This window comes from Pan troglodytes, chromosome 21 (genome assembly GCF_028858775.2).
Source record: "Pan troglodytes isolate AG18354 chromosome 21, NHGRI_mPanTro3-v2.0_pri, whole genome shotgun sequence".
NCBI lineage: Eukaryota > Metazoa > Chordata > Mammalia > Primates > Hominidae > Pan > Pan troglodytes.
Genome location: NC_072419.2, coordinates 37,719,133 through 37,746,204, shown reverse-complemented (window position 1 = coordinate 37,746,204; position 27,072 = coordinate 37,719,133). Strand labels below are relative to the sequence as shown.

The 27,072-nt window shown below is 47.1% G+C and overlaps 1 protein-coding gene across 5 annotated transcripts in view; it reads right to left on the bottom strand.

The window, feature by feature from the left end:
- Positions 1 to 17,528, bottom strand: part of HM13 (histocompatibility minor 13) — a 56,695-nt gene extending 39,167 nt beyond the window's left edge. For all 5 annotated transcript variants that reach the window (XR_001712178.4, XM_016937630.3, XM_016937632.3 and 2 more), the window contains exons 1-2: positions 17,156 to 17,528; positions 4,307 to 4,405 (exon numbers count right to left, since the gene is read on the bottom strand). Coding sequence is in view for 4 of the 5 variants with exons in the window: in XM_016937630.3 (XP_016793119.1) it covers positions 4,307 to 4,405; positions 17,156 to 17,338 (282 nt within the window). In the remaining variant the exon portion in view is untranslated. The remainder of the gene's footprint in view (positions 1 to 4,306; positions 4,406 to 17,155) is intronic.
- Positions 17,529 to 27,072: the final 9,544 nt, after the last annotated feature.

Below are 27,072 nucleotides of genomic sequence, written 5' to 3'. Positions count from 1 at the left end.
TGTGCTCAAGTCATCCTTCAGCCTCAATCTCCTGAGTAGCTGGGAATATAAGCCTGCACCACCATGTCTGGCTAATTTTTAAATGTTTTCTAGAGATGGGGTCTTGCTATGTTGCCCAGGCTGGTTGCTTGTGGGGATACCCTGTAACCATTAAAAAGAGCATTTCTCAGGAGGCTGAGGCAGGAGAATTGCTTGAACCTGGGAGGCAGAGATTGCAGTGAGCCAAGATCATGCCACTGCACTCCAGCCTGGGTGACAGACTCCGTCTCAAAAAACAAAACAAAACAAAACAATAACAACAACAAAAAACAACAAAAAAAGAGGATTTATAGCTGGATGTAATGACATACGTCTATAGTCCCAAATACTTAGGAGGCTGAGACGGGAGGATCATCTGAGCTCAGGAGAACAAGTCTTCAGTAAGCTACGATTATGTGACTGCACTCCAGCCTGGGCAACAGAGCAAGACCTCATCTCTAAAAAAAAAAAAAAATTCCGATCCAAAATGAGGGAGCTATGAAATAGGAAACAGGTGTTAAAAAATTATGTTTTTGGCTGGGCGCAGTGGCTCACACCTGTAATCCCAGCACTTTGGGAGGCCAAGGCAGGTGGATTACCTAAGGCCAGGAGTCCAGCCTGACCAACAAGGTGAAACCCCGTCTCTACTAAAAATACAAAAATTAGCTGGGCATGGTGGCACACACCTGTAATCCTAGCTACTTGGGAGGCTGAGGCAGGAGAATCGTTTGAACCTGGGAGGTGGAGGTTGCAGTGAGCCGAGAATGCGCCACTGCACTCCAGCCTGGGCAACAGAGTGAGACTCCATCTCAAAAAAAAAAAAAAATCTTTTTAATTCACTCACAGACTGGAAAAAACTAAAAATTTTGGTGCTATCCAATGCAAGTGAGCGCCTGGGTAGGCCAGCACACTTGTAACTGTCAGTGGGAATGTAAAATGGTACAATCTTTTTGGAGGGTGATTTGGCACTATCTAATTACAAATGGAGATGCACTTGACCTGGTAGACCTACTGCAGATAGACTTGAAGAAAATAAGTGCACAAATTATGTGTATGAAGTGTTTACGACAATACTGCTATGATACCCCAACACTGGACAGACCTAAATACCCTCAGGGTACACTGTAAAACAGAACCATGAGCAGCTGTTAAAAAGAATGAAAGAGGCTGGGCACGATGGCTCATGCCGGTAATCCCAGCACTTTGGGAGGCTAAGGAAGGCGGATCACAAGGTCAAGAGATCAAGACCATCTTGGCCAACATGGCGAAACCCCATCTCTACTAAAAATACAAAAATTAGCTGGGTGTGGTGGCACGCACCTGTAGTCCCAGCTACTCGGGAGGCTGAGGCAGGAGAATCGCTTGAACTAGGGAGGCAGAGGTTGCATTGAGCTGAGATTGCACGCCACTGCACTCCAGCCTGGCGACAGAGAAAGACTCTGTCTCAAAAAAAAAAGAATGAAAGAATGGGGTAATTTGACTGTATTGATATAAAAATACCTCCGTGGTAAGAATCATGTATTTGATACATATAAAAAAATATATAATTTAACATAAGTATAGATTTATGCATGACAGAATCACAGGAAACTGTATTGGGGAGAGGATTATGGTTCATTTGTACTTTAGGTTGAAAAAAATATTTTTTTGAGACGGAGTTTTGCTCTGTTGCCTAGGCTGGCAACAAATTTTTTTAAATGATGTACATTATTGATGAATCGGTTTATTTATTTACCTATGAATGAGATGGGGTCTCACTATGTTGCCCACACTGGCCTCTAACTCCTGAGCTCAAGTGATCCTCCCACCTTAGCCTCCCAAAGTACTGGGATAACAGGTGAGCCACTGCGCCAGGCCTACATGTACATATTTTTTTTAATTGATACTTTTTTTTTTTTTAAATTGAGACAGAGTCTCGCTGTGTCGCCAGGCTGAAGTGCAGTGGCACCATCTCAGCTCACTGCAACCTCTGCCTCCCGGGTTCAAGCGATTCCCCTGCCTCAGACTCCCGAGTAGCTGGGACTACAGTCACATGCCACCATGCCCAGCTAATTTTTGTATTTTTAGTAGAGACCGGGTTTCACCACGTTGGCCAGGATGGATTTTTGTAGTTTTTGTAGAGACAGGGTTTCACCATTGTTGGCCAGGGTGGTCTTGAATTCCTGACCTCAGATGATCCACCCACCTCGGCTTCCCAAAGTGCTGGGATCACAGGTGTGGGCCACTGTGTCCAGCCTACATTTTAAGATGTAAATTAAAGACATCCTTGAGGAATTTTCAATGACCAGGAAAAAAGCTGACGTACTATTAAAAAGAACAAAAAGGGGCCAGGTGTGGTGGCTCATGCTTGTAATACCAGCACTTTACAAGGCCAAGGAGGGTGGATAGCTTGAGCCCAGGAGTTCGAGACCAGCCTGGGCAACATGCAAAACCCCATCTCCACTAAAAATATGAAAATTAGCTAGGTGTGGTGGTGCACGCCTTGTAGTCCCAGCTACTCTGGAGGCAGAGGTGGGAGGATCGCTTGAGCCCAGGAGGTTGAGGCTGTAGTGAGCCATGATTGCACTACGGCACTCCAGCCTGGGTGACAGAGCAAGACCTTGTCTCAAAAACAAAACAAAACAAACAAAACAAGGGCCTGGCATGGTGGCTTACATCTGTAATCTTAGTGCTTCAGGAGGCCAAGGAGTTTGTTACCAGCCTGGGCAACATAGTAAAACCCTGTCTCTAAAAATAAAATACAATAAAACAAAATCAGTAGGTTTTCCACTTGAGTCCAGGAATTGAGGTTGCAGTGAGCCATGATTGCACCAGTGCACTCCAGGCTGGGCAAGAGTGAGACCCTGTCTCTAAACAAACCAATAAACAAAGAAAAACCTAATATAAACAACAAAAAGAAGATCTAACACTACAGTTATGATTATAATAATGCTAAACATACACTTATTAAAAGGCTGAAAGGGATGGATGCAGTGGCTTACGCCTGTAATCCCAGCACTTTGGGAGGGAGAGGTGGGAGGATCACTTGAGCCCAGGAGTTTGAGACCGGACTGGGCAACAAAGCGAAATCTTGTTTCTACTAAAAGAAAAAGTTGGCCGGGTGCAGTGGCTAACGCCTGTAATCCCAGCACTTTGGGAGGCCAAGGTGGGTGGATCATGAGGTCAGGAGTTTGAGACCAGCCTGACCAACACAGTGAAACCCTGTCTCTACTAAAAATACAAAAATTAGCTGGGCGTGGTGGCGCGCGTCTGTAATCCTAGCTACTCAGCTGGCTGAGGCAGGAGAACCACTTGAACCTGGGAGGTGGATGTTGTAGTGAGCCGAAATTGTGCCACTGCACAGGAGCCTGGGTGACAGAGCGAGACTCCGTCTCAAAAAAAAAAAAATTAGCAGGGTGTGGTGGTGCGTGCCTATAATCCCAGCTACTTGGGAGGCTGAGGCAGGAGGATCTCTTGAGCCTAAGAGGTTGAGGCTGCAGTGAACTGTGATGGCGCCATTGCACTCCAGCCTGGGGGACAGAGTGAGACTCTGTCCTAAAATAAATAAATAAAAAGCCCGAAATGAGATATGCCAAAATGTCAATGACTACTTCTGTGTTGTGGTATTTATTTTTCCCTCTATTGATATACTTTCTTTAGTTTTTCTGAATATATTTTTATAATCCAGAAAATAGTACAACTAAGGAGGGTTTGCAGTAACATGAGAAAATGTTTATGATGTTATTAATGTGAAGTGAAAAAAGCAGCTACAAACTGAATACACCATGTGGTCACAGCTACGGAGAAACCATGCACAGGGAGAAACAGTGGAAGGACACACCTCCGAAGGGAAACTGTGACTGTCTCTGGTAGTGGGGTTTTGGATGACTGCTGTTTTTCCCTTTTTACTTTTCTGTGTTTTCCAGGTTTTCAACACTGAGCCTGTATAACTTTTATTGGGAAAATAAACCTCAATAAATTAAAAAAAAAAAAAAGGCCATTAGTATGGTAGAGGTATGTCTGAGCACAAGCTATACCCCATCCCAACATAAACAGTACAATGAAACCAAACTGATATCACAAAAACAAAACAAAAAGCTACATGGAGAAAAGAAATACAGACTAGTGAGAAAGGGTCCCAAACACTAACAGTTGTTGTCTTTGGGTAGGTCTATGGGTGAATTATTAATTTTTCTTTCTTCTTTATTTTCTATAAATGAACATGCATGGTTCTTGTGATGGGAAAAACAAAACAAAATAAGATAAAGTCATTTAGATCAAATGACACAACAGGTGGCAAAAGACTTACTTTGAAAAAGAGGTAGAGCCCCAAGAGTGTGCAGCTGGCGATGATGGGGAAGCGGGCGGCATCCCGGCTGGTGATTGTTTCAGGCATGTCTGAAGCATTCTAGAGGAGAGAAGAATGACAATGGCTCAGCACGGCTGGTTCCCATATGTTCCTGCAAGGCTCTGCTAATGCTATTCCCTTGGCTAGGGATGCTGCCTGCCTCATCCTGGGGCAAGATGCTCTGATCTTGCCATTTTTTTTTTTGAGACGGAGTCTTGCTCTATCACCCAGGCTGGAATGAAGTGGCACAATCTTGGCTCACTGCAGCCTCCGCTTCCTGGGTTCAGGCGATTCTCCTGCCTCAGCCTCCCGAGTAGCTGGGACTATAGGCATGCACAACCATGCACAGCTAATTTTTGTATTTTTAGCAGAGATGGAGTTTTACCATGTTGGCTAGGCTGGTCTTGAACTGACCTCAAGTGATCCACCTGCTTCGGCCTCCCAAAGTGCTGGGGTTACAGGTATGAGCCACCATGCCTGGCTGATCCTGCCATTCTACCATGAGGAGATCTGGACCCTGATCAAGAGACCAAGGAGAACCCAGGGCATGTGTGACACATCTGGGGAGAAGGGCTATGGCAGAGGCCATTCCAGTATGGAATAACTGAGAGAAGAAAACCTGGACACCAGTGATGCCATAGCAGTTTCAGACCTCTCGAAGAAAATTGTTTTCAGTTTTCTAATGGATCAGCCAAGAGGGAAAAATGACTATTCTGTCATCCAGTAGGTAATGAATATTATGAGTTGAAATTAACAACAAACAAGACAGACAATGGCTGAAACTGCACATAGGGAGACACCAACTGTGAGGAGAAGCAAATCTTGACAAAACTTAAATTTAAGAAATTTGACTGGCAGACTTGAAAATGGTAAAAATAAAAGCCACAATTAAATTTATAATGGCAGATGCTATAGTTGGCAAGAATGTGATGTGGGTAAAGAACTGATGAAGGATAAATATTTACATGAAAAATAACTGAATGCAATCAAAATAATTTCAGTATTATAAAAATGGAAAAGAATTGAAAATGGAGTAACAGATCAACATAGGAATAGATTAGCTTCATAGAATTTATGCCAAAGAAGGCCAGGCGCAGTGGCTCACGCCTGTAATCCCAGCACTTTGGGAGGCCGAGGTGGGTGGATCACAAGGTCAGGAGTTTGAGACCAGCCTGGCCAACATGGTGAAACCCCGTCTCTACTAAAAATACAAAAATTAGCCGGGCGCAGTGGCGGGCACCTATAATCCCAGCTACTCAGGAGGCTGAGTCAGGAGAATCGCTTGAACCCAGGAGGCGGAGGTTGCAGTCAGCTGAGATCGCACCACTGAACACTCTAGCCTGGGAGACACAGCAAGACTCCGTCTAAAAAAAAAAAAAAAAGGATTTATGACGAACTTTCTTTTTTGTTTTTTGAGATGGAGTCTCACTCTGTCACCTAGGCTGGAGTGCAGTGGTGCAATCTTGGCTCACTGCAACCTCTGCCTCCTGGTTCAATCAATTCTCCCGCCTCAGCCTCTCAAGTAGCTGGGACTAAAGGCACATGCCACCATACCTGGCTAATTTTTGTGTTTTTTGCAGAGAGGGGGTTTCACCATGTCGGCCAGGCTGGTCTCAAACTCCTGGCCTCAGGTGATTTGCCCGCCTTAGCCTCACAAAGTGCTGGACTTATAGGTGTGAGCCATTGTACCTGGCCAGAACTTTCTAATGAAAATTTATCAATGATATATAGTACTGGTATAAATTTCTTTTCTTTCTTTTCTTTTTTTTTTGGTATAAATTTGTATTCCAAACAGGGTCAAAAGCTTCCAGGATCACAGTGGTCTCTACCTGCCCTCTCTCTGCTAGGCAAAATCCTCACAGTCCTCAAGGGCCTAGTAAATGTCACTGCCACGAAGCCCTTCCAGATTTCCCTGCTGGGACAAGCCTACTCTGCAACTGTTTTGTATCATGGCTACCAAAAGTCCTAGCAATGCCAGATTAGACTCCTGCTCATGCTGAAGTTCTTTCCATAGTAGCCAGGCTCATTACAGTGTCTGAGATTCTACTATCACCATATCCATCCTGCAAGTAAAGCACCAGCATCCCTAGAAGAAGGGATCACATTCAGTTATGGAGACTCACAAATATTTTGGCTTACAAAAACCAACAATAAAAAACCTGCTAAGAGAGAGGGTGTCTGGAGAAGGTAAGACTGGCTCAGAGAGGCCCTAGTGTCCCAGGTGGAAGGTTGCAAAGAGGGAAGGAGATGGGGCAGAGGGCAGTAAGCCCACAAAATGACTACTAGGAGAGGGAGGTGTGGGCTAGATTCGAAATCCTGGGCTTAAGTAATCCTCTTGCCTCAGCCTCCCAAGTAGCTGGGATTACAGGCATGCACCACTGTGCCTGGCTAAAGGAAATACATAGACAGCACTGGCCTAAAGTATAAACCTGTCCAGCCTTTTCAGGAGGGTAATTTGGCAGGATGCATTAGACTGAAATTTCCACATGCCCAAAGATACAAAAAGAGGAGCCACAGAGGCCGGGCACAATGGCTCACGCTTGTAATCCCAGCACTTTGGGAGGCCGAGGCAGGCGGATCGTGAGGTCAGGAGATCAAGACCATCCTGGCTAACGTGGTGAAACCCCATCTCTACTAAAAATAGAAAAAATTAGCCAGATGTGGTGGCGGGCGCCTGTAGTCCCAGCTACTCGGGAGGCTGAGGCAGCAGAATGGCATGAACCCGGGAGGCGGAGCGTGCAGTGAGCCAAGATTGTGCCACTGCATTCCAGCCTGGGCGACAGAGCGAGACTCCGTCTAAAAAAAAAAAAAAAAAAAGCCACAGAACAAGAACTACAAATGGCTCTTAATAATAAAAAAAAAGTCTTTATTCTCACCCTTAATAAGAGCTCAAACTAAAGCACACTGAGATTCTGTTTTTTGTCTATCGGAAAGGTAAGAATCCACACACTGGGTAACATACTGAGTCGGTGGGGCTACGGGGAAAGATGTAGTCTCCCACACTGCCTATGGGAGTCAATCTGTCTTCCTGTAGAAAGCAACTAGGCAATACACAAAAAATTACAAATGCACATACCCTTTGACCAAGCAATTCCATCTGTGGGAATTCTCCCTACAGATATAGTTCATACATAAGTAAAATGCTACACATAAAGTGTATCCAAGGTATTCCTTGCTCTGTTAACGGCTTGCTGAGTGACTGGGTTTACTTCTCTGTCAAACAGGAGGACAATCTCTAGCCTCACTTCAAAAAAGGTCCAAGAGCCTTCTTTTTTTTTTTAAAGAAAAGTGACAGGGTCTCTCTCTGTTGCCCAAGCTGGAGTGCAGTGGCAGGATCATAGCTCACTGCAGCCTTGAACTCCTGGCATCAAGCGATCCTCCTGCCTTGGCCTCCCAAAATGCTGAGATTATAGGCGTGAACCACCACACCCAGCCCCATAGGAGTCTTAAACCAAATAAGATATGGGATGCAAAACAGCCTGGCAAACTAAAGTACTGTGCCTGTATTGGGGGTTGTGACTATCAGGGAGAGGTGAGTGAGGAGGCCCCTAACCACACCCTTGCCTATGCATGGCTGAGGCAGCCCAGGCTCTGGGCTGGAAGGGAGACCCTCCCCTCTGGAGCCACTGGAGGCAGCTCCATGTGAGTCACTTGGACAGCTTTGCTAGGAGGTGGGAGTGGGGTGGGTGAGCAATACCCACATGAGAGGCCCAGTTTCCTTCCTTCCCTATTCTCTCCCAACCCTTGGCTTCTGCTTTTGCCAGCAGTGTGCTGTGGGACTTGGGCAAGTTCCTCATCCCCTCTGAGCATCTCCACACATTCAATACATTTCCTGTGTAGCAGTAGTATGGGTACAAAAATGAGTTCCTGATCTTGAAACACTCACAGGCAGGTAGGTTAATACTGTGACATGATACATATTACAGGGAACACGTATTCTAGTTTATGGAATGCACAGCAAAACTGGCTGGGCGTGGTGGCTCATGCCTGTAATCCCAGCACTTTGGGAGATGGAGGCGGGCGGATCACCTGAGGTCAGGATTTCGAGACCAGCCTGGCCAACATGGTGAAACCTTGTCTCTACTAAAAATACAAAAATTAGCTGGGCGTGCTGGTGTGCATCTGTAATCCCAGCTACTTGGGAGGCTGAGGGAGGAGAATAGCTTGAACCTGGGAGGTGGAGGTTGCAGTGAGCCGAGACTGAGCCACTGAACTCCAGCCTGGGTGGACAGCGAGACTCTGTCTCAAAAAAAAAAAAAAAAGACCAGCCTGGCCAACATGGTGAAACCCCGTCTCTACTAAAAATACAAAAATCAGCCGGGTGTGATATCGTGCGCCTATGGTCCCAGCTACTCAGGAGGTTGAGGCAGGAGAATTGCTTGAACCCGGGAGGTGGAGGCCGTAGTGAGTGGGGATCGTGCCACTGAACTCCAGCCTTGGCAACAGAGCGAGACTCTGTCTCATAAAAAAAAAAGCCCCCCTCCCCCAAAAAAAAACCCCAAACAGGCTATTACAATGTAGTGTGACACATGATGCAATAGACATGTATATCACTGTGACACACAGTATGAACATCAGCAGTTATGAAGGGACTCTGAGATCAGGAAGTCCATTTGGACTCCCAGCTCTACTTCCCAGCTGTGGGACCTTGGGAAAGTGATTTTTTTTTTCTCTAAGCCTCGGTTTCCTCAGCTGTAAAACAAGTTGTGAGGATTCTGATTTCTGCTTTGGAAGTACTCAGCATTGTATCTCGAGTCATCATTTAAACCGTATACACCATTTGTATCATTATTATGCAAAACGGAATCACGAGACAGCCAACAAGACACTATTTCTGCAGAGAAGTAAGGGAGTCAGAGGTGGCAAGAGCAGGTACCACTTAAGCAAGGCCTTGATGGTCAAGCACAGTGTCTGGTAGTCTGGAGCCAGACAAATGCTGACTGGGTTGAGGAGTCAGCTTGTCAGTATTTTGTTTTTGTTTTTTTTTTTTAGTGGAGTTTTGCTCTTTTTGCGCAGGCTGGAGTGCAATGGCACAATCTCAGCTCACTACAAATCAAGTGATTCTCTGCCTCGGCCTCCTGAGTAGCTGGGATTATAGGCACCTGCCACCACACCCAGCTAATTTTGTATTTTTAGTAGAGATGGGGTTTCACCATGTTGGCCAGGCTGGTCTCAAACTCCTGACCTCAGATGATCTGCCTGCCTTGGCCTCCCAAAGTGCTGGGATTACAGGTGTGAGCCACCATGCCCGGCTTGAGGAGTCTGCTTTGTGTACAAGGAAAGGAAGTGCTTATCAGGCAGAAAGATATGCACATGCAGAGGCTCAGGGCTGTCAAAGGACACACAGGACTCTGTGGCTTCACCTACAAACCAGCATTATGGCTCATTTCCACATATTCCTTTCAATTCAGCTCAGCACCCTGGGTGGGAAGAGGCCTAATCTTATTCAGTGACAAACCAAGGTTGGACAGATGCTCTCCATTACACAGAGGACTCTGGTCTCCTTTGTGGGTGACTTATAAATATCCCATGCTGCAATGCTGAGTCAGAATGGGAGACCGGACTGTAATCCCAGCACTTTGGGAGGTCAAGGTGGGCAGATCGGTTGAGCCCAGGAGTTTGAGACCAGCATGGGCAACATGGAGATACTCTGCCTCCATTTAAAAAAAAAAAAAAAAAAGAATGGGAGACCTGAAATCTGACGATAATAGTAATAACAATAACATTACTGCACTGTTCTAGGTACTTTACATGTTTTCATCCTCACAAAAACCCCACAAAGCAGGTACTTTTTTTTTTTTTTTTTTTGAGACGGAGTCTCGCTCTGTTGCCCAGGCTGGAATGCAGTGGTGCAATCTCGGCTCACTGCAACCTCCGCCTCTTGGGTTCAAGCAATTCTCGTGTCTCAGCCTCCCGAGTAGCTGGGACTACAGGCATGTACCACCACGCCCAGCTAATTTTTTGTATTTTTAGTAGAGACAGGGTTTCACCATGTTAGTCAGGATGGTCTGTCACAAGATCCTGACCTTGTGATCTGCCTGCCTTGGCCTCCCAAAGTGCTGGGATTACAGGTGTGAGCCACCACGCCTGGCCAGCAGGTACTTTTAATAGCTCTTTTACAGATGAGGAAGCGGAGGTCTAGAGAGGTGAAGTAACTTGCTTAGTGTCACACAGCTGGTGAGTGGCAGAGCCAGGACTGAAACTGAGGCAGTCCAGTTCCAGACCCCAAACTCTTGGGAGCTGTTTCCTAGAAGATTTCTATCTTTCCTATCTGGAAATTTCTGTTGGAAAGTTTTAACAGGAAGATACTTGGGAAGCCTGCAACCTTTCTGAGGAACAGAATCCTGAAGGTAACTGAACAGCTAATCTTTGTAGTTACAAAAATACTAAAAAGTTGCTAGGATTCTTTACCAATCCAATTGCGATTTTTTAACCAGATTTGTGTATGTAAATACAATAGCTCCTGCAACATAAAACACAATTAGAAAGTGGGGGAAAAACCTGACACAAACAGCAGAAGTAAATGTAGCTTCCAGTGACATTCTGGATGTTGTTATCAGAGCGGAAACAAAAGCTGTAAGAGAGGACAGATGCCTGCTTCAAGCCACTGGCACGGTTCAAGCTCTTGAAGCACTGCTTCTACGCCATGCCCTGGAAATGATCTGAAATTCATGGGCCATTCTGTTACTGTTGCCCCAGCTGGAGACTCCAGAGTCTCCATTCTTTACCACAACATCCAGTCACTCAGCTCTCCAAGGTTACCTTTCCTAACTTCCCACCCCAATCCTTTGGCCCTCATTGCTGCATTGCTGTCTTCACAACCCCTGCACCAACATTACACTTCTCCCTCCTGCCTATCACCCACCCTGCCATGAGCTCTTTCTAAAGCCTACACCTGATTGTATCACGTATCTGCTTAAAAACCTCTGGAGAAGCCAGGCACAGTGGCTCACACCTGTAATCCCAGCACTATGGGAGGCCGAGGTGGGCGGATCACTTGAGGTCAAGAGTTCGAGACCAGCCTGGCCAACATGGTGAAACCCTGTCACTACTAAAAATATAAAAATTAGCCAGGCGTAGTGGCACGCGCCTGTAATTCCAGCTACTTGGGAGGCTGAGGCATGAGAATTGTTTGTACCTGGCAGGTGGAGGTTGCAGTGAGCCAAGATCACACCACTGCACTCCAGCCTGGCCAAAGAGTGAGACTCTGTCTAACAAACGAACGAACAAACAAACAAAAACAACAACAAAAAAACAAAACCTCTGGAGAACAGACTCCTCCACAGCCATTCAACAAGAATTGAGGTCATTGCTGGTGGGAAAGTAAACTGATACAACCTCTATAGTGGATCATATGGTAAATTCTATCTAAATAAAAAGTGTGGGCTGGGAACAGTGGCTCACGCCTGTAATCCCAGCACTTTAGGAGGCCAAGGCGGGCAGATCACCTGAGGTCAGGAGTTTGAGACCAGCCTGGCCAACATGGTAAAACTCCATCTGTATGAAAAACATAAAAATTAGCCAGGTGTGGTGGGTGCGCGCCTGTAATCCCAGCTACTCAAGAGGCTGAGGTGGGAGAATTGCTTGAACCCAGGAGGCAGAGGTTGCAGTGAGCTGAGATGGCACCACCGCACTCACACTCAGCCTGGGCAACAGAGCGAGACTGTCTCAAAAAAAAAAAAAAAAAAAGTGTGCATAGCCTTCGACCCACCAATTTTGAGAAATTTATCCCACAAATACACAGACAAGTGTGAAATAAAAATGTATAATGTTATTAATTTCAGCATGGTTTGTAATAGCAAAAGACTGAAACAACCTAAATGACCAGTTGGGGACTCAAATTCTCAAATTTGAGCATGCATCAGAATCACCAGGTGGGCTTGTTAAAACACACATTGCTGGGCCCACCTTGAGCTTCTGATTCAGAATGTGCATTTCTAACAAGTTCTGGGGTGATGCTGACACTGCTGGCCCAGGGACCAGATACTAGAGAACTAGCATTCTAAGCAAACTGGAGTACAAGTGGGATACCATACAGCTGTTAAAGAACACACCCACCCCCTATGTACTGACATGATTGGATCTGCAACACACATTAGGTGAAAAAAGCAAGGTGCAAGGAAGAGTGTACTGGCCAGGCGTGGTGGCTCACGCCTGTAATCCCAGCACTTTGGGAGGCCGAGGCGGGTGGATCACCTGAGGTCAGGAGTTCAGGACCAGCCTGGACAACCTGGTGAAACCCCGTCTCTGCAAAAATACAAAAATTAGCCAGGCATGATGGCAGGTGCCTGCAATCCCAGCTACTCGGGAGGCTGAGGCAGAAGAATCCCTTGAACCCAAGAGATGGAGCGTGCAGTGAGCTGAGGTTATGCCATTGCACTCCAGCCTGGGTGACAGAGCGAGACTCGGTCTCATTAAAACAACAACAAAAAAAATCAGGGAAAAGTATATGCCTATTTATTTGTAAAGACACAGAATCTTTCTGGATGGATATCTAAGAAACACAGGAGAGGGGCTGCCTCTGAGGAGGGAAATAGGGCAGCTTGGGGTAGCAGGGAGACTTTCACTGTGCACCCCTTTGTACCTTTTGAATTCTGTACCATGGGCATGTATTACCTACCCTCCCCACCATAAAAGATGAGGTAGATCTCTCTCTCTCTCTATATATATATGTATATATTTTTTGAGACAGGGTCTCACTCTGTTGCCCAGTGGTGCAATCAGGGCTCACTGCAGCCTTGAACTCAAGGGCTCAAGTTATCCTCTCGCCTCAACCTCCAGAGTAGCTAGGACTACAGGTGCATGCCATCATGTCTGGTTAACTTTAGGTCTATATGTACTGACATAGAAAAATAATGAAACATATTATTATTATTATTTTTGAGATGGAGTCTCACTCTGTCGACCAGGCTGGAGTGCAGTGGTATGATCTCAGCTCATTGCAACCTGTGCCTCCCGGGTTCAAGCAATTCTTGTGCCTCAGCCTCCCGAGTAGCTGGGATTACAGGCGTGCCCCACCACGCAAAGCTAATTTTTGTATTTTTAGTAGAGATGGGGCTTCACCATGTTGGCCAGGCTGGTCTTGAACTCCTGACTTCAAGTGATCCACCTGCCTCGGCCTCCCAAAAGTGCTGGGATTACAGGCATGAGCCACTGTGCCTGGCCAACATATTGTTAAAAAAAAAAAAATTGCTGGGCGCGGTGGCTCATGCCTGTAGTCCCAGCACTTTGGGAGGCCGAGGAGGATGGATCACCTGAGGTCGGGAGTTTGAGATCAGCCTGACCAACATGGAGAAATCCCGTCTCTACTAAAAATACAAAATTAGCCAGGTGTGGTGGTGCCAGCCTGTAATCCCAGCTACATGGGAGGCTGAGGCAGGAGAATTGCTTGAACCTGGGAGGCAGAAGTTGCAATGAGCCAAGATCACGCCATTGCACTCCAGCCCGGGCAACAAGAGTGAAACTCCATCTCAAAAAAAAAAAAAAAAAAAAAAAAAAAAAATCAAGTTGTGGAGAAATATGTACTATATAATCCAATTTTTATAAAAATAAATTTACATGTCTATATACACAGACACATATACAATGAATGTGTAAACACAGAAAAAATTCTCAAAGGTTATATACTCAACAGCCAGTTGGGTTACTTCCAAGGAATAGTGCCCAGGAGGCTTTTCCTTTATACTTCTGCACTGCTTGATTTTTTTTTTTTTTAACAAGTGTATAGTATTTTTGTAACAATAACAATTAACCGCTGCATTGCTTTCAGGATTCTCTTCCCCAGAAAGGCCACAGGTTTCCTGAACATCTTGTCACTACATCCAAGCCCCTCTCCTGGGCTCACACCACACTCTTCACTGCCTCCCTGAACACATCTTGTGGTCCCCTGCCCCACCTTCTCCTGCTCTGCCTGTTGGACTCTCCCAATCCATGCAGAGACAACTGCTGCCCCCTCCAGGAGGCCTATCAGAGCTCTATTTACTTGACTAGTCACATGTCTGTTTCTCCTTGGTGACTGGGCTCAGTGAGGGCAGGGCTTGGCCTTCTTTGTCCCGGAACTCCTGGTACCCAGCCCAGAGCCTAGCCCACAGCAGGCACCCAGTCCTGTTCGCTGAGGGCCCTTTAAACCAATGTTTAATGTGCAGCTACTGCCTGGGTCATATTCGCTTCTGTCTGGGATATAGGACTCTGACAGTGATGGGTGCTGCTCTGAGACTGCTCCTCCCAAGGCTACTTCTTCACAACATACTCCTGGAGGCTCTACCTTCTTTCTCTCCATGATTTCACAATTTTCCCTGCCTGTTATGGACACCTTGACCCTTGGGGATTCTGTCCTCACATTCCCTCTCTCCCAACTGGTTTTGGGGTCCAACACTGGTGGGAAATCAAAACTGGGTCCCCACACTAACTCTTCTCTCTCCTTTTCACATGACCAGGGAAACGACTCAGGGTAGAAGGGGAGTCATTTGCCCTGTCCTTTCCCTAGGTCAATGCTGCTTGTCTTTAAAGGTACCTGTGTTAGGAGAGAGCCCTGGACGAGGACTAGGCATACCTGATTCTGCCCCTAAATGGCAGAGTGATCTTCAGAAGTCATTTCTTTGACTCTCAGTTTCTTTTCCTGTACAATGAGGATAATGAAACTGGCTCTGCCTGCCACCTCAGTTGCTGTGAGCATCAAAGGGCGTCAAGGTTTTGCAAGCTTTACCGCATCTGGGTCATTGGTGGTGGCAGGCTCTTAATGGTCAGGTCCTGTTTGTAAATTCATACAGTCCTCCACACCCTGCTGCCCTGCAGGAGATGCTTGGGAGAGGTATTCAGAGGCTAAGGCTTTCTCCTATCCATACCCTCTGTTCCAGCCACACCAAACCTTCCACTATTTCCTGAACTGCCTTGTAGCCTCCTGCCTCCGTACCTCTCTCTGCTTACCTGGTTTCTTTTGCTTAGAATGCCTTCTCCTGGCTGAAATTCTACCTCTACGTCAAGGCTCAGGCCTACCTCTAGCACAAAGCCTCCCTGCATTGTCCCAGATGTGCTCAATCTTTCTCCCTAAACCTTGTAGCATTGCTTGTAGTATAATCACAATCTAGTTATTATTCTTTCACCTAGGCTCCCGAATTCCTTGGTGACAGGGCTCTGACCTACTCATCTTTGCAGCAATCCTCCCTTACCCCTGACAGTGGTGGAAATTCAGGAAATACTGTTGCCTGGAAGGTGTTTTCTGCAGAGATTAGTGATCCATGTACAGAAGGTGCCAGGGAGAATTACTCAGTTTGGAGAGCAGCTCAGATCAAGCTGCCTAGCCTTATGCCAGCTGTCCTTCGCCTCCTCTGTCCTGGGTTATCTCAGAACTGCTCTCTACACTAAGTGTCTACCTGACAGGCATAGTAGAGAGGCTTAATATCACCTGAACTCAGCTTAGAAAAAGCCAAATAAAAAGGAAAATGGAGTCATGTTTGAGTCTCTCAGCCTAAGCCCCGCCTAACTACTTTCCTTTGCATCTGATCGCATACAGAGCCAGTAGTGAGTTCTCTGCTCCTGGGGAAGGAAGATGGCAGGACTCAGCTACTGCTCAAGTTGGGTAGTGTTTTGAGAACCTCAGCTTCAGCAGTTTCAAAAGTGGCAGCTGCTTTGTGGGCCTGCCCTCTTTGGGCAAGACTTCCACTTAGGTCCATCCTCAGGTCTGGGTGGGGGAGGAGCATCGGGAAGGTGCAGATTAAGAGGTTGTGGAGGAAGGGAGAGGGTGCCAGGAAGTGAAAAGTCATTGGTACAACGGGCTAGAGAGGGCTTAATATAGGGAAGAAGTGGGGCAGGGAAGGGGGAGGGAGAAGCAGAAGGTGAAATGTGCTGGAGTCCTCCTAGGTATCCAATGGGACAGATGTTGAGGAAGGCCAGGGATGGAGTCTGGCCCAGTCTCACAAGAGGGGCCAACAGTGGCCCAGCAGACAGGCCCAATTTGGTGGGGGGATTGTCTTGGGGGTATGGGGAGAAGGGCTACTTTGAGATAGGGTCAAAGGCTGGGTGGGAAAAGGGTTACAGGTTAGGAACAAGGTCTGGGTTTTGACTAGGCCATGTCCAAGGTTGGATGGTAGTTAAGAGAGGAAACCAGGAAAATAAGACGTCCATGCCTAGTTGGAAAGTAGAGGCACCAAGATGCCAGCTTCTGAGGAGCCAGCTGACTGGGATGGTTCCAGAAAGTGATGTGAAAAACTGGGCTCTTAGAGATCATTGTTTTTGAGGCAGGGGCAAGGGCCAGGTGTGGGGGATCTAGGTGAGCACATAAGGTGCCATAGATTCCAGTGAGACAGGAGTCAGAGTCTAGGGATGGGTCTGGATGGTAGAAAGGGCCCTGCGGTGGGCTGAGGCAGGGTTCCTAACAGGGAATGACACGAAATTGTACCATTCGGTAAGTTGTGAGGACCAGTATCCATCAGGTAAACATGATGGGGCTGGTCTGCCTGGGCCCAACAGGCTCAGAACAATCAGTGCCCGAGTCGCAGTGGGGGACGGGCTGACAGCGTTCCCAGCCGCGGCATGATGCACAGGGAGGGAAGTGTCAGGGTCCGGGTCGGGAGCAGAAGCAAGTTCCTATTGGGGAAGGTATCATACCCTGGTCGGGGGTCGGTGCCCAGATCCCGGGGTAAGAAATGCCAGCCCCGGAATGTGGGCCCGAGACAGAGGGAACGGTGGTGATCAGGGGCTGGGAAGAGTCAGTGTCCGGGGAGAGGAGGTGTCTGTCCCTCCTAGGAAGGGTCCATGTCGGCCGTGTTCGGTATGGGGGTGGAAAGTGCCCGGTTTTCCCGCTGACCCTACCTTGCCGCGGGCGCAGCGTACGGAGCGCAGGGCGCCGAAGAAGATGGGCAGCAGCGCCATGAGCAGGAGGCTGCCGTAGGCCAGCGCGATGCCCTCGGGCGTGGAAGGCGGCCGCGTAGTGCTGTTGGTGGGGCCGCCTGCCTCGGCGCTGCCGTTATGCGGATCGCTGAGGGCCGAGTCCATGGCGAGGGTGCGTTCGGTATCCGACTCCAGCTCCGGTTGCTGCAGCAGGGACGCAGGCGGAGACACCGGCTCTGCAGGGAAAGCCACGTTCCCCTAAGGCAACAGGAAGTGACGTGCTCCCTCCCAAGCCCGCGCCGCGCACGCGCGCACACACGCTTGCACGCACGCGCGCGCGCGTGCACGTCTCCCCGCCCGCTCGCCCTCTAGCGGTGGCCGAGGGCCGGGCGGCGGGTTGCTAAGCAACTTGTTAGCGGTCCGGACAGGGGCTCTGGGCCACTGCGGTGGGCATGCCACCCGAATGCCCATTTCCCAGTCTCAGCCAGTCTCCTCAATCCCAGGCTGTCCACTCTCCGCAAATCCTCATATTCCGAATAACTAAGAATGTGTTTATTCATACATGCATTTATTGGGTATCCAATTGTTTATTCACTCCTTAAATATTTATTGAATGTCCCTCAATATGCCAATAACTGTCCTAGGCTCTGGGGACACTGAGGTGAACAATACAGGCAAAAGTTCGTCCTTGCCTTCGTGAAGCTTGCATTTTAGTGCAGTGTGTGTGGGGGGACGTTGGGAAGACAATAAAGAAACTGAACAAAATAAAAGTCTGTAAAATGGGCTGGGCGCAGTGGCTCACGCCTGTAATCCCAGCACTCTAGGAGGCCGAGGCGGGTGGATCACCTGACGTCACGAGTTCGAGACCAGCCTGACCAGTATGGTGAAACCCCGTCTGCACTAAAAATACAAACAATTAGCCGGGCTTGGTGGCACGCACCTGTAATCCCAGCTACTCGGGAGGCTGAGGCAGGAGAATCGCCTGAACCCGGGAGGCGGAGGTTGCAGTGAGCCAAGACTGAGCCATTGCACTCCAGCCTGGGCAACAAGAGCGAAACTCCGTCTGAAAAAAAAAAAAAAAAAAAAAAAAGAGGCCAGGCGCGGTGGCTCACGCCTGTAATCCCAGCACTTTGGGAGGCCGGGGTGGGCAGATTGCGAGGTCAGGAGATCGAGACCATCCTGGCTAACACGGTGAAACCCCGTCTCTACTAAAAATATAAAAAGTTAGCCGGGCGTGGTGGCGGGCGCCTACAATCCCAGCTACTTGGGAGGCTGAGGCAGGAGACTGGCTTGAACCTGGGAGGCGGAGGTTGCAGTGAGCCCACTGCACTCCAGCCTGGGCGACAGAGTGAGACTCTGTCTCAAAAAAAAAAAAAACGAGAAAAATTTGTAAAATGTTAATGTATAGTTATGTGTTCCATAGCATGTTAATGCAGATAAATAGAGAAAAATAAAGCAAAAGAAAGTAAGCTGTGTGTGGAGTTTGCAAATGTATTGAGAGCCTACTATGTGCCAGGCAATTATAATACATTACCAGTTCATGCCCCTGTACAATTTATAAAGCTTTGTGGCTCTTTTCAGAATTGGAAGAATCTGTTTATTTATGTGATTCTTATTTTTGATATTGTTAAAAAAGTTAAAAAAATATATTTTCTTAGACATGGGGTTTTGCCATGTTGGCCAGGCTGGTCTCAAACTCCTAGGTTCAAGTGATCCTCCTGCCTCAGCCTCCTAAAGTGTTGGGATTACAGGTATGAGCCACTGCTTGCAGCCTACTGTGGCTATATTAGATACTGGAACATCTAAGCATCAGTGTGTGACTGTGCAAACAAAAAACTTCAAGGAGGGCCTATTATTATTATTATTATTATTATTATTATTATTATTTTGAGACAGGGTCTCACTCTGTCACCCAGGCTGGAGTGCGGTGGCATGATCACAGCTCACTGCAGCCTCTACCTTCTGGGCTTGGGTGATTCTCCCACCTCAGCCTCCCCAGTAGCTGGGACCACAGGTGTGTGCCACCACGCCCGGCTAACTTTTTGTGTTTTTAGTAGAGATGGGGTTTCGGCATGTTGCCCAGGCTGGTCTCAAACTCCTGGGCTCAAGCAATCTGCCCACTTCGGCCTCCCAAAGTTCTGCAGTTATAGGCATGAGCTGCCACGTCCCGCAAGAGTGCCTATTTTATTTTATTTTATTTATTATTTATTTATTTTTTTTTGAGATGGAGTCTTGCTATGTCACCCAGGCTGGAGTGCAGTGGCGCGATTTCGGCTCACTGCAACCTCCAGCCTCCGGGTTCACGCCATTCTCCTGCCTCAGCCTCCCGAGTAGCTAGGACTACATGCACCCGCCACCACGCTCGGCTAATTTTTGGTATTTTTAGTAGAGTCAGGGTTTCACCGTGTTAGCCAGGATGGTCTCCATCTCCTGACCTCGTGATCCGCCCGCCTCGGCCTCCCAAAGTGCTGGGATTACAGGCATGAGCCACCGCGCCCGGCCAAGAGTGCCTATTTTAAAAAAGATTTCTATGTGTTGAGGCAGTTGTTTACTGCAGAATCAAGCCCACTTTAGGCTTACTACCAGCTTCTATCTAAAAATATTGACTGATAACCGAAAGTGTTCTAAAGGTGGTTATTCTGATCTATAGTTTTTTTGTTTGTTTGTTTTGAGACGGAGTTTTGCTCTTTTTGCCCAGGCTGGAGTGCAATGGCGCAATCTCGGCTCACCACAACCTCTGCCTCCCTGGTTCAAGCGATTCTCCTGCCTCAGCCTCCCGAGTAGCTGGGATTACAGGCATGCGTCACCACGCCCAGTTAATTTTGTATTTTTAGTAGAGATGGGGTTTCTCCATGTTGGTCAGGCTGGTCTCGAACGCCTGACCTCAGTGATCCACTCGCCTCGGCCTCCCAAAGTGCTAGGATTACAGGCGTGAACCACTGCGCCTGGCCTCTGATCTATAGATTTTTTAAAAAGTATTTACAGAAAGTATAGATGTTTTTGTGAATTTAATACAAGTTAGCCTCCAATTTTCTCTTCTCAAATGCTTGATTTATAGTTTTTGCTCCTTTACATATTTGCTTTTTTAATTTCAAGATTTGTAATTTTACCTTCAAAACAGTTCATTTTTAAAATTGTAAAGCATGTTTAACATACGCAGAAATAGGCTGGGTATGCTGGTTCACGCCTGTAATCCCAGCATACTGGGAGGCCGAGGTGGGCGGATTGTGTGAGCCCAGGAGTTAGAGACCAGCCTGGGCAACATAGCAAGACCACATCTAAAAAAAAAAAAAAAGTCAGTATTTTGAAATTAGTTGAGCTCAATGCAGTTCTACTCTTTGGAAGCAGATTAGCTAACTGAATCTGGTGCTCTTGTTGAATAGAAATAGGTGATGGGAAATGTCTATCATTTGACTTTATAAGGATAAGCAAGATTTACCATGATGCTTTGATTTGGGGGTGGATTCCAGTCCATCATTGCCCTGGCACATGTCAATTAGTACACACAAAATTCAATGTCAAATCCAGAGCCTCAGAGGAAAACATTTATTTCCCAAGAGAACAATGATAACATAACAAAGTAAAATGTTATCTAGATTATATTGGTATTAAAATTATCTCTTATATAAAGTATATTGACTGTAACTATACATAGAAGATTCATAGTAACACCTGGAAGTTCCTTCTCATGTTATATATAAATTGAATTATGAAAGCTTTTCATATTACCTGTTTATGGCCTTATAGATTTAATGTACCAAATGAAAACTTCCCACTCTACCTCTAGATAAGATAAAATCTATATTTATTTTCAAGGTAGAGTTTTAAGTGGCCATATTTCTTAAGCCGTATTCAAAGGAAAATTTTATTTCAAGGCACACTTTCACTCTGTCACCCAGGCTGGAATGCAATGGCATGATCACAGCTCACTGCAGCCTTGACCTCCTGGGCTCAAGCGACCCTCCCACTTCAGCCTCCCGAGTAGCTGGGACTATAGGCATATACCACCATGCCCAGCTAATTTTTCCATTTTTTATAGAGATGGGGTTTCACCATGTTGCCCAGGCTGGTCTTGAATTCCTGGGCTCAAGCGATCTGCTCACCTTGGCCTCCCAAAGTGCTGGGATTACAGGCATGACCACCATGCCTGGCCACTCAAGGAAATTATGTCTTAACTAAGTTTGAATGCTGTTCCTCTTCATTTTGTATATGAAACTTCAGCTGATTTAATATTGACATTCATCATCTAGTCAAACCCTTCACATGTTCTTCAAACCAACCAAATTTGGGGTTCTTGACATTTTCTGTGTCAATAAAATTAGATGTGGATCTTATCTTTTTTTTTGAGATGGCGTTTTGTTCTGTCACCCAGGCTGGAGTGCAGTAGTGGGATCTTGGCTCACTGCAACCTCCGTGTCCCGGGCTCAAGCAATTTTCCTGCCTCAGCCTCCTGAGTAGCTGGGACAACAGGCACCCGCCATCATGCCCGGCTAATTTTTGTGTTTTTAGTAGAGATAGGGTTTCACCATGTTGGTCAGGCTGGTCTCAAACTCCTGACCTCGTGATCTGCCCGTCTCGGCCTTCCAAAGTGCTGGGATTACAGGCGTGAGCCACTACGCCCAACCAAGATGTGGATCTTATATTTTATTTTGAGATGGAGTCTCGTTCTTTCGCCCAGGCTGGAGTGCAGTGGCATGATCTCAGCTCACTGCAAGTTCCGCCTCCCAGGTTCATGCCATTCTCCTGCCTCAGCCTCCCAAGTAGCTGGGACTACAGGCACCCGCCACTGTGCCCGGCTAATTTTTTTTTTTTTTTTTGTATTTTTAGTAGAGACGGGGTTTCACCGTGTTAGCCAGGATGGTCTTGATCTCCTGACCTCATGATCCACCCGCCTCGGCCTCCCAAAGTGCTGGGATTACAGGTGTGAGCCACCACGCCTGGCCTGTATCTTATTTTATCTAGATCTACTAGATTTGATGAAGACTTGTTTTTTCCTTGCCATACTGGCCTTCTAGATGACCTTTGAATTGAATTTAGAAGATGGGAAAGTGTAGACCTGTCTTGGCCTGAGTCTTTTTTTTGAGATGGAGTTTCACTTTTTTTTTTGTTTTGAGATGGAGTCTAGCTCTGTTGCCAGGCTGGAGTGCAGTCTGGCACTCCAGCCAGACAATCTCGGCTCACTGCAACCTCCGACTCCCTGGTTCAAGTGATTCTCCTGCCTCAGCCTCCCCAGTAGCTGGGAATACAGGCATGCGCCACCATGCCTGGCTAGTTTTGTATTTTTAGTAGAGACAGGATTTCTCCATGTTGTTGAGGCTGGTCTCGAACTCCTGACCTCAGGGGATCCACCTGCCGTGGCCTCCCAGAGTGCTGGGATTACAGGCGTGAGCCACCATGCCTGGCCTGGCCTGAGTCTTTTAACAGCAGAGAAGAGAAGAGAGTGAGACCCTGAGGAGTGAGGGGGGAGACTGGCTGTTGACTGCAGGACACTGTCAATGCCTTATTGGTGGCATTCGCTAGACTTGGGGGCAGCCGTTATTCTGGAATAAGTTACTTAAAAGTTACAGCAGTTGTTTGAGCTGTATAAATCTGCATCCGTAGGAGCAGTGCCAGAAGCAGCAGCCCCTGCTGGAGCCTGGCCACCATTGCTCTGCCCATGCCTGCTCCAACCGTGCTGGGTGCATCTCGCTTGATGCTGATGCTGGGTGTGTAGAGAACTGCTGGCTCAGGGCAGCTGCAGACAAGGTTGATGCTGCATGACTTCTGAAGCGAGGTCAGAAGAGGCCAAACAAGAAGATAAAATATTTTAGAGGAAATTAAAGAAAAAGGAAATAAGGAAGAAGCCAAACAGCTTCCACCTTGTTCAGTGGAACAATTGCTCAAGGACCTCTGAGCCACTTTTAACAAGTCTGACTGCCCAGAGACTGCCATGTTGTAAGGAAGCCCAAGTCACATGGAGAAGCCATGTGTAGATGCTTCAGTCAGCAATGCCAGCTGAGTCCAGTCTTTTTGTTATCTCAGTCCAGGTGCCAGACATGTGAGTGAAGAGTCCTCCAGATGATCCCAGTCCCCAGCTGCTTGAGTCACACTAAACCATCAAGTCTTCCCAGCTGGGGCTCCAGAGAGCATGGAGCAGAGTCAAGCCATGCCCACAAAGTCCTGTCAAAACTCCTGATCCCCAGAATCAGTAAGTTTGACAAAATAGTTCTTTTGGGAGTTCCTCTTTATGCAGCAATAGATAACCAGAACAACATGTCAGTTATGATTAGGTTTGGCTGGTTGCATGCAACAGAAAACCTCCAAATAACAACAATTTAAAACAGATGAACTTAAAGAGGCCAGGCGCAGTGGCTCACGCCTGTAATCCCAAAGCTTTGGGAGGCCAAGTGGGCGGATCACCTGAGCTCAGGAGTTCAAGACCAGCCTGGCCAAAATGGTGAAACCCTGTCTCTACTAAAAATACAAAAATTAGCCAGGCATGGTGGTGTGCACCTGTAGTCCCAGCTACTTGGGAAGCTGAGCCATGAGAATTGCTTGAACCCAGGAGGAGGAGGCTGCAGTGAACCGAGATCATGCCACTGCACTCCAGCCTGGGTGACAGAGTGAGACTCTGTTTAAAAAAAAAAATTTAAAACAGATGAATTTAAAGAAATGTGGAGTCAGGCAGCTCAGGGCCAGTACAGCAGCTCCATGGCTATCGGGGATCCAGCTCCTTCTGTCTATTGTATTCATCATTCTAGCATAGGACTTCCATCCTCAAGGTCACCTCATGATCTAAGAAGGATGCTAAAGCTCTGGACACCTTGTTCAAATTGTAGTCTGGAAGGAGGAGGAAAGAGCAAAAGAGTTTTCATCCCCTCCCCTCTGACAATCACTCCAGGAGTTCTATATAATGCTTCTACTTACATTTAATTGGCCAGACCATAATTACCTGGTCATGTTTAGCCACAAGGGAGGCTGTGTGCACTCTATTAGTGGGACAGCATTAAGCTAGTTATTGGAAATCTTGCAATTGCCTAGATAAAAATGGAATATTATTTTTTTTCTTTAAAAAAAAAATATGCCAAGCTGCGCCAGGCGCAGTGGCTTACGCCTGTAATCCCAGCATTTTGGGAGGCTGAGGCGGGTGGATCACCTGAGGTCAGGAGTTTGAGACCAACTTGACCAATATGGTGAAACTCCGTCTCTACTAAAAATACAAAAATTAGGCCGGGCATGCTGGCTCATGCCTGTAATCCCAGCACTTTGGGAGGCCGAGGTGGGCGGATCACCTGAGGTCAGGAGTTTGAGACCAGCCTGACCAACATGGAGAAACCCCGTCTCTATTCAAAATACAAAAAAAATTAGCCAGGCATGATGGCGCATGCCTGTAATCCCAGCTACTTGAGAGGCTGAGGCAGGAGAATTGCTTGAACCTGGGTGGCGGAGGTTGTGGTGAGCCGAGATCGCACCATTGCACTCCAGCCTGGGCAACAAGAGCAAAACTCCGTCTCAAAAAAAAAAAAAAAAAAAAAAAAAAAAACAAAAATTAGCCATGCGTGGTGGTGTGTGACTGTAGTCCCAGCTACTCAGGAAGCTGAGACAGAATTGCTTGAACCCAGGAGTTGGAGGTTGCAGTGAGCCAAGATTGTGCCACTGCACTCTAGCCTGGGTGACAGAGCGAGACGCTGTCTAAAAAAAAAAAAAAAAAAAAAAAAGCCAAGCTGCAGAGTGCAGGAGTTTTCTTACAATGAAAGAGGAGGAGAATGGAAGTTAGGAGGCAACAGCAGTCTCTGCCATTGAAGGGCTCCCAGTGGAGTGGGCATTGGAACCAAATCTTGAAGGATAAAGGAGATTTTATTTTCTATGGTTTTTTTTTTTAATAGCTAATGTACGGCCGGGCGTGGTGGCCCAGGCATGTAATCCCAGCACTTTGGGAGGCCGAGGCGGGTGGATCACGAGGTCAGGAGTTTGAAACCGGCCTGGCCAACAAGGTGAAACCCCATCTGTAATAAAAATTAGCTGGGTGTGGTGGTGCATGCCTGTAATTCCAGCTACTCAGGAGGCTGAGGCACGAGAATCAGTTGAACCCGGGAGGTAGAGGTTGCAGTGAGCTGAGATCGCGCCACTGCACTCCAGCCTGGGTGACAGAGTAAGACTCTGTATCAAAAAAAAAAAAAAAAACCAAAGGAATGAAAGAATGGTTACTCCATAGGCAGAACAGCAGCATGGGCTGCTTGACTGAGTATATTTATAGTTATTTCTGGATTATATATTAAACAAGGAGTGGATTATCCATGAGTGTTCTGGGAAAGGGGTGGGCAATTCTTGGAGCTGAGGGTTCCTCCCCTTTTTAGACCATAAAGGGTAACTTCTGGACATTGCCACAGCATTTGTAAACTATCACGGCATGGGTGGGAGTGTCTTTTAGCATGCTAATGCATTACAATTAGCATTTAATGAGCAGTGAGGAGGACCAGAGGTCACTTTTGTTGCCATCTTGGTTTTGGTGGGTTTTTGCCAGCCTTTTTACTGCATCCTGTTTTATCAGCAAGGTTTTTGTGACCTGTATCTTGTGCTGACCTCCTATCTCATCCTGTGACTAACAATGCATAACTGCCTGGGAATGCAGCCCAGTAGGTCTCAGCCTAACTTTACCCAGGCCCTACTCAAGATGGAGTTGCTCTGGTTCAAGCACCTCTGACAAAGGTATATATCAGAAGTCTACATAGCAAATCTAACAAGGTCATTTACATATTAAAGAATGTACGTCAAGCACATTGGAATGGTTGCCTATAGAGGGTTGGGAATGAGAGTGGCAACTGGGATTAAAACAACAAAAAAATAGGTACGGAAGTAAAATAAAGCAGGGCCCTTGTGGAAAATGGTGATGATAGGCTAGGAGGAAGGAATGAGTATAATGAACTTGTCACTCTGCTCCTTTCAAAATAGAAAACAAAAGGGAAAATTGAAGACTTTAAGAGAAAATTGTCATTTCAGAGTTCCCTTTGTTCTTTGTTGAGTTGGGGATGCAGGCTAGATTTGCAAAGGGAATGGGAAGTGTCAGAGAGAGAACCTCTGACAGACTCAGGGTTCTGTGATTTGCAAGGGCTGGAAGCACAGTTTGAAATGCTTTAGGCAAAGGCTGGAATGCATTGGCCTCTTGAACTCCAAGGAAGAGGTGAATAACCAAACCCCTGCAAGGACAGGCAGGGATGGAATTGGGCCTCACTAACCCCTGGAAGCCAGGATGTCCATGCTGCCAGGATCCTCTCTCTGCATCTCCTTTCTGTTTTTATCTGCTTTGTCTTCATTCTCTTTCACAGAAAACCAGGCTTGCTACAAACAGCAGCCCTCAGGAACTGAGTTAACATGTTATGATTTGCTGCAGGAACCTAGAAGCTCCCAGATCTGTGAGCTTCCTTGGCTCAAGTTGGTCAGGGGAGTCTTGAAGCGTGTCCAGTTCTACTCTCAAAGGCCTCTGGGGTGGGTGGTGAGGCTTCTGTTACACAGGCTGAACCTGAGGTCAGTGAGGATTTCCATAATCTCAGACCAAGCCATAAGATGTTGAATGTCAGGCCGGGTGCGGTGGCTCACGCCTGTAATCCCAGCACTCTGGGAGGCCGAGGCGGATGGATTACCTGAGGTCAGGAGTTCGAGACCAGCCTGGCCAACCTGATGAAACCCCATCTCTACTAAAAATGCAAAAAATTAGGCGGTTGCGGTGGCGCATGCCTGTAATCCCAGCTACTCGGGAGGCTGAGGCAAGAGAATCACTTGAACCCAGGAGAAGGAGGTTGCAGTGAGCCGAGATTGCACCATTGCACTCCAGCCTGGGCAACAAGAGTGAAACTCTGTCTCAAAAAAAAAAAAAAAAAAATCGACGGTCATGAGATGAACGTCAGGGTCATAGAATGAAT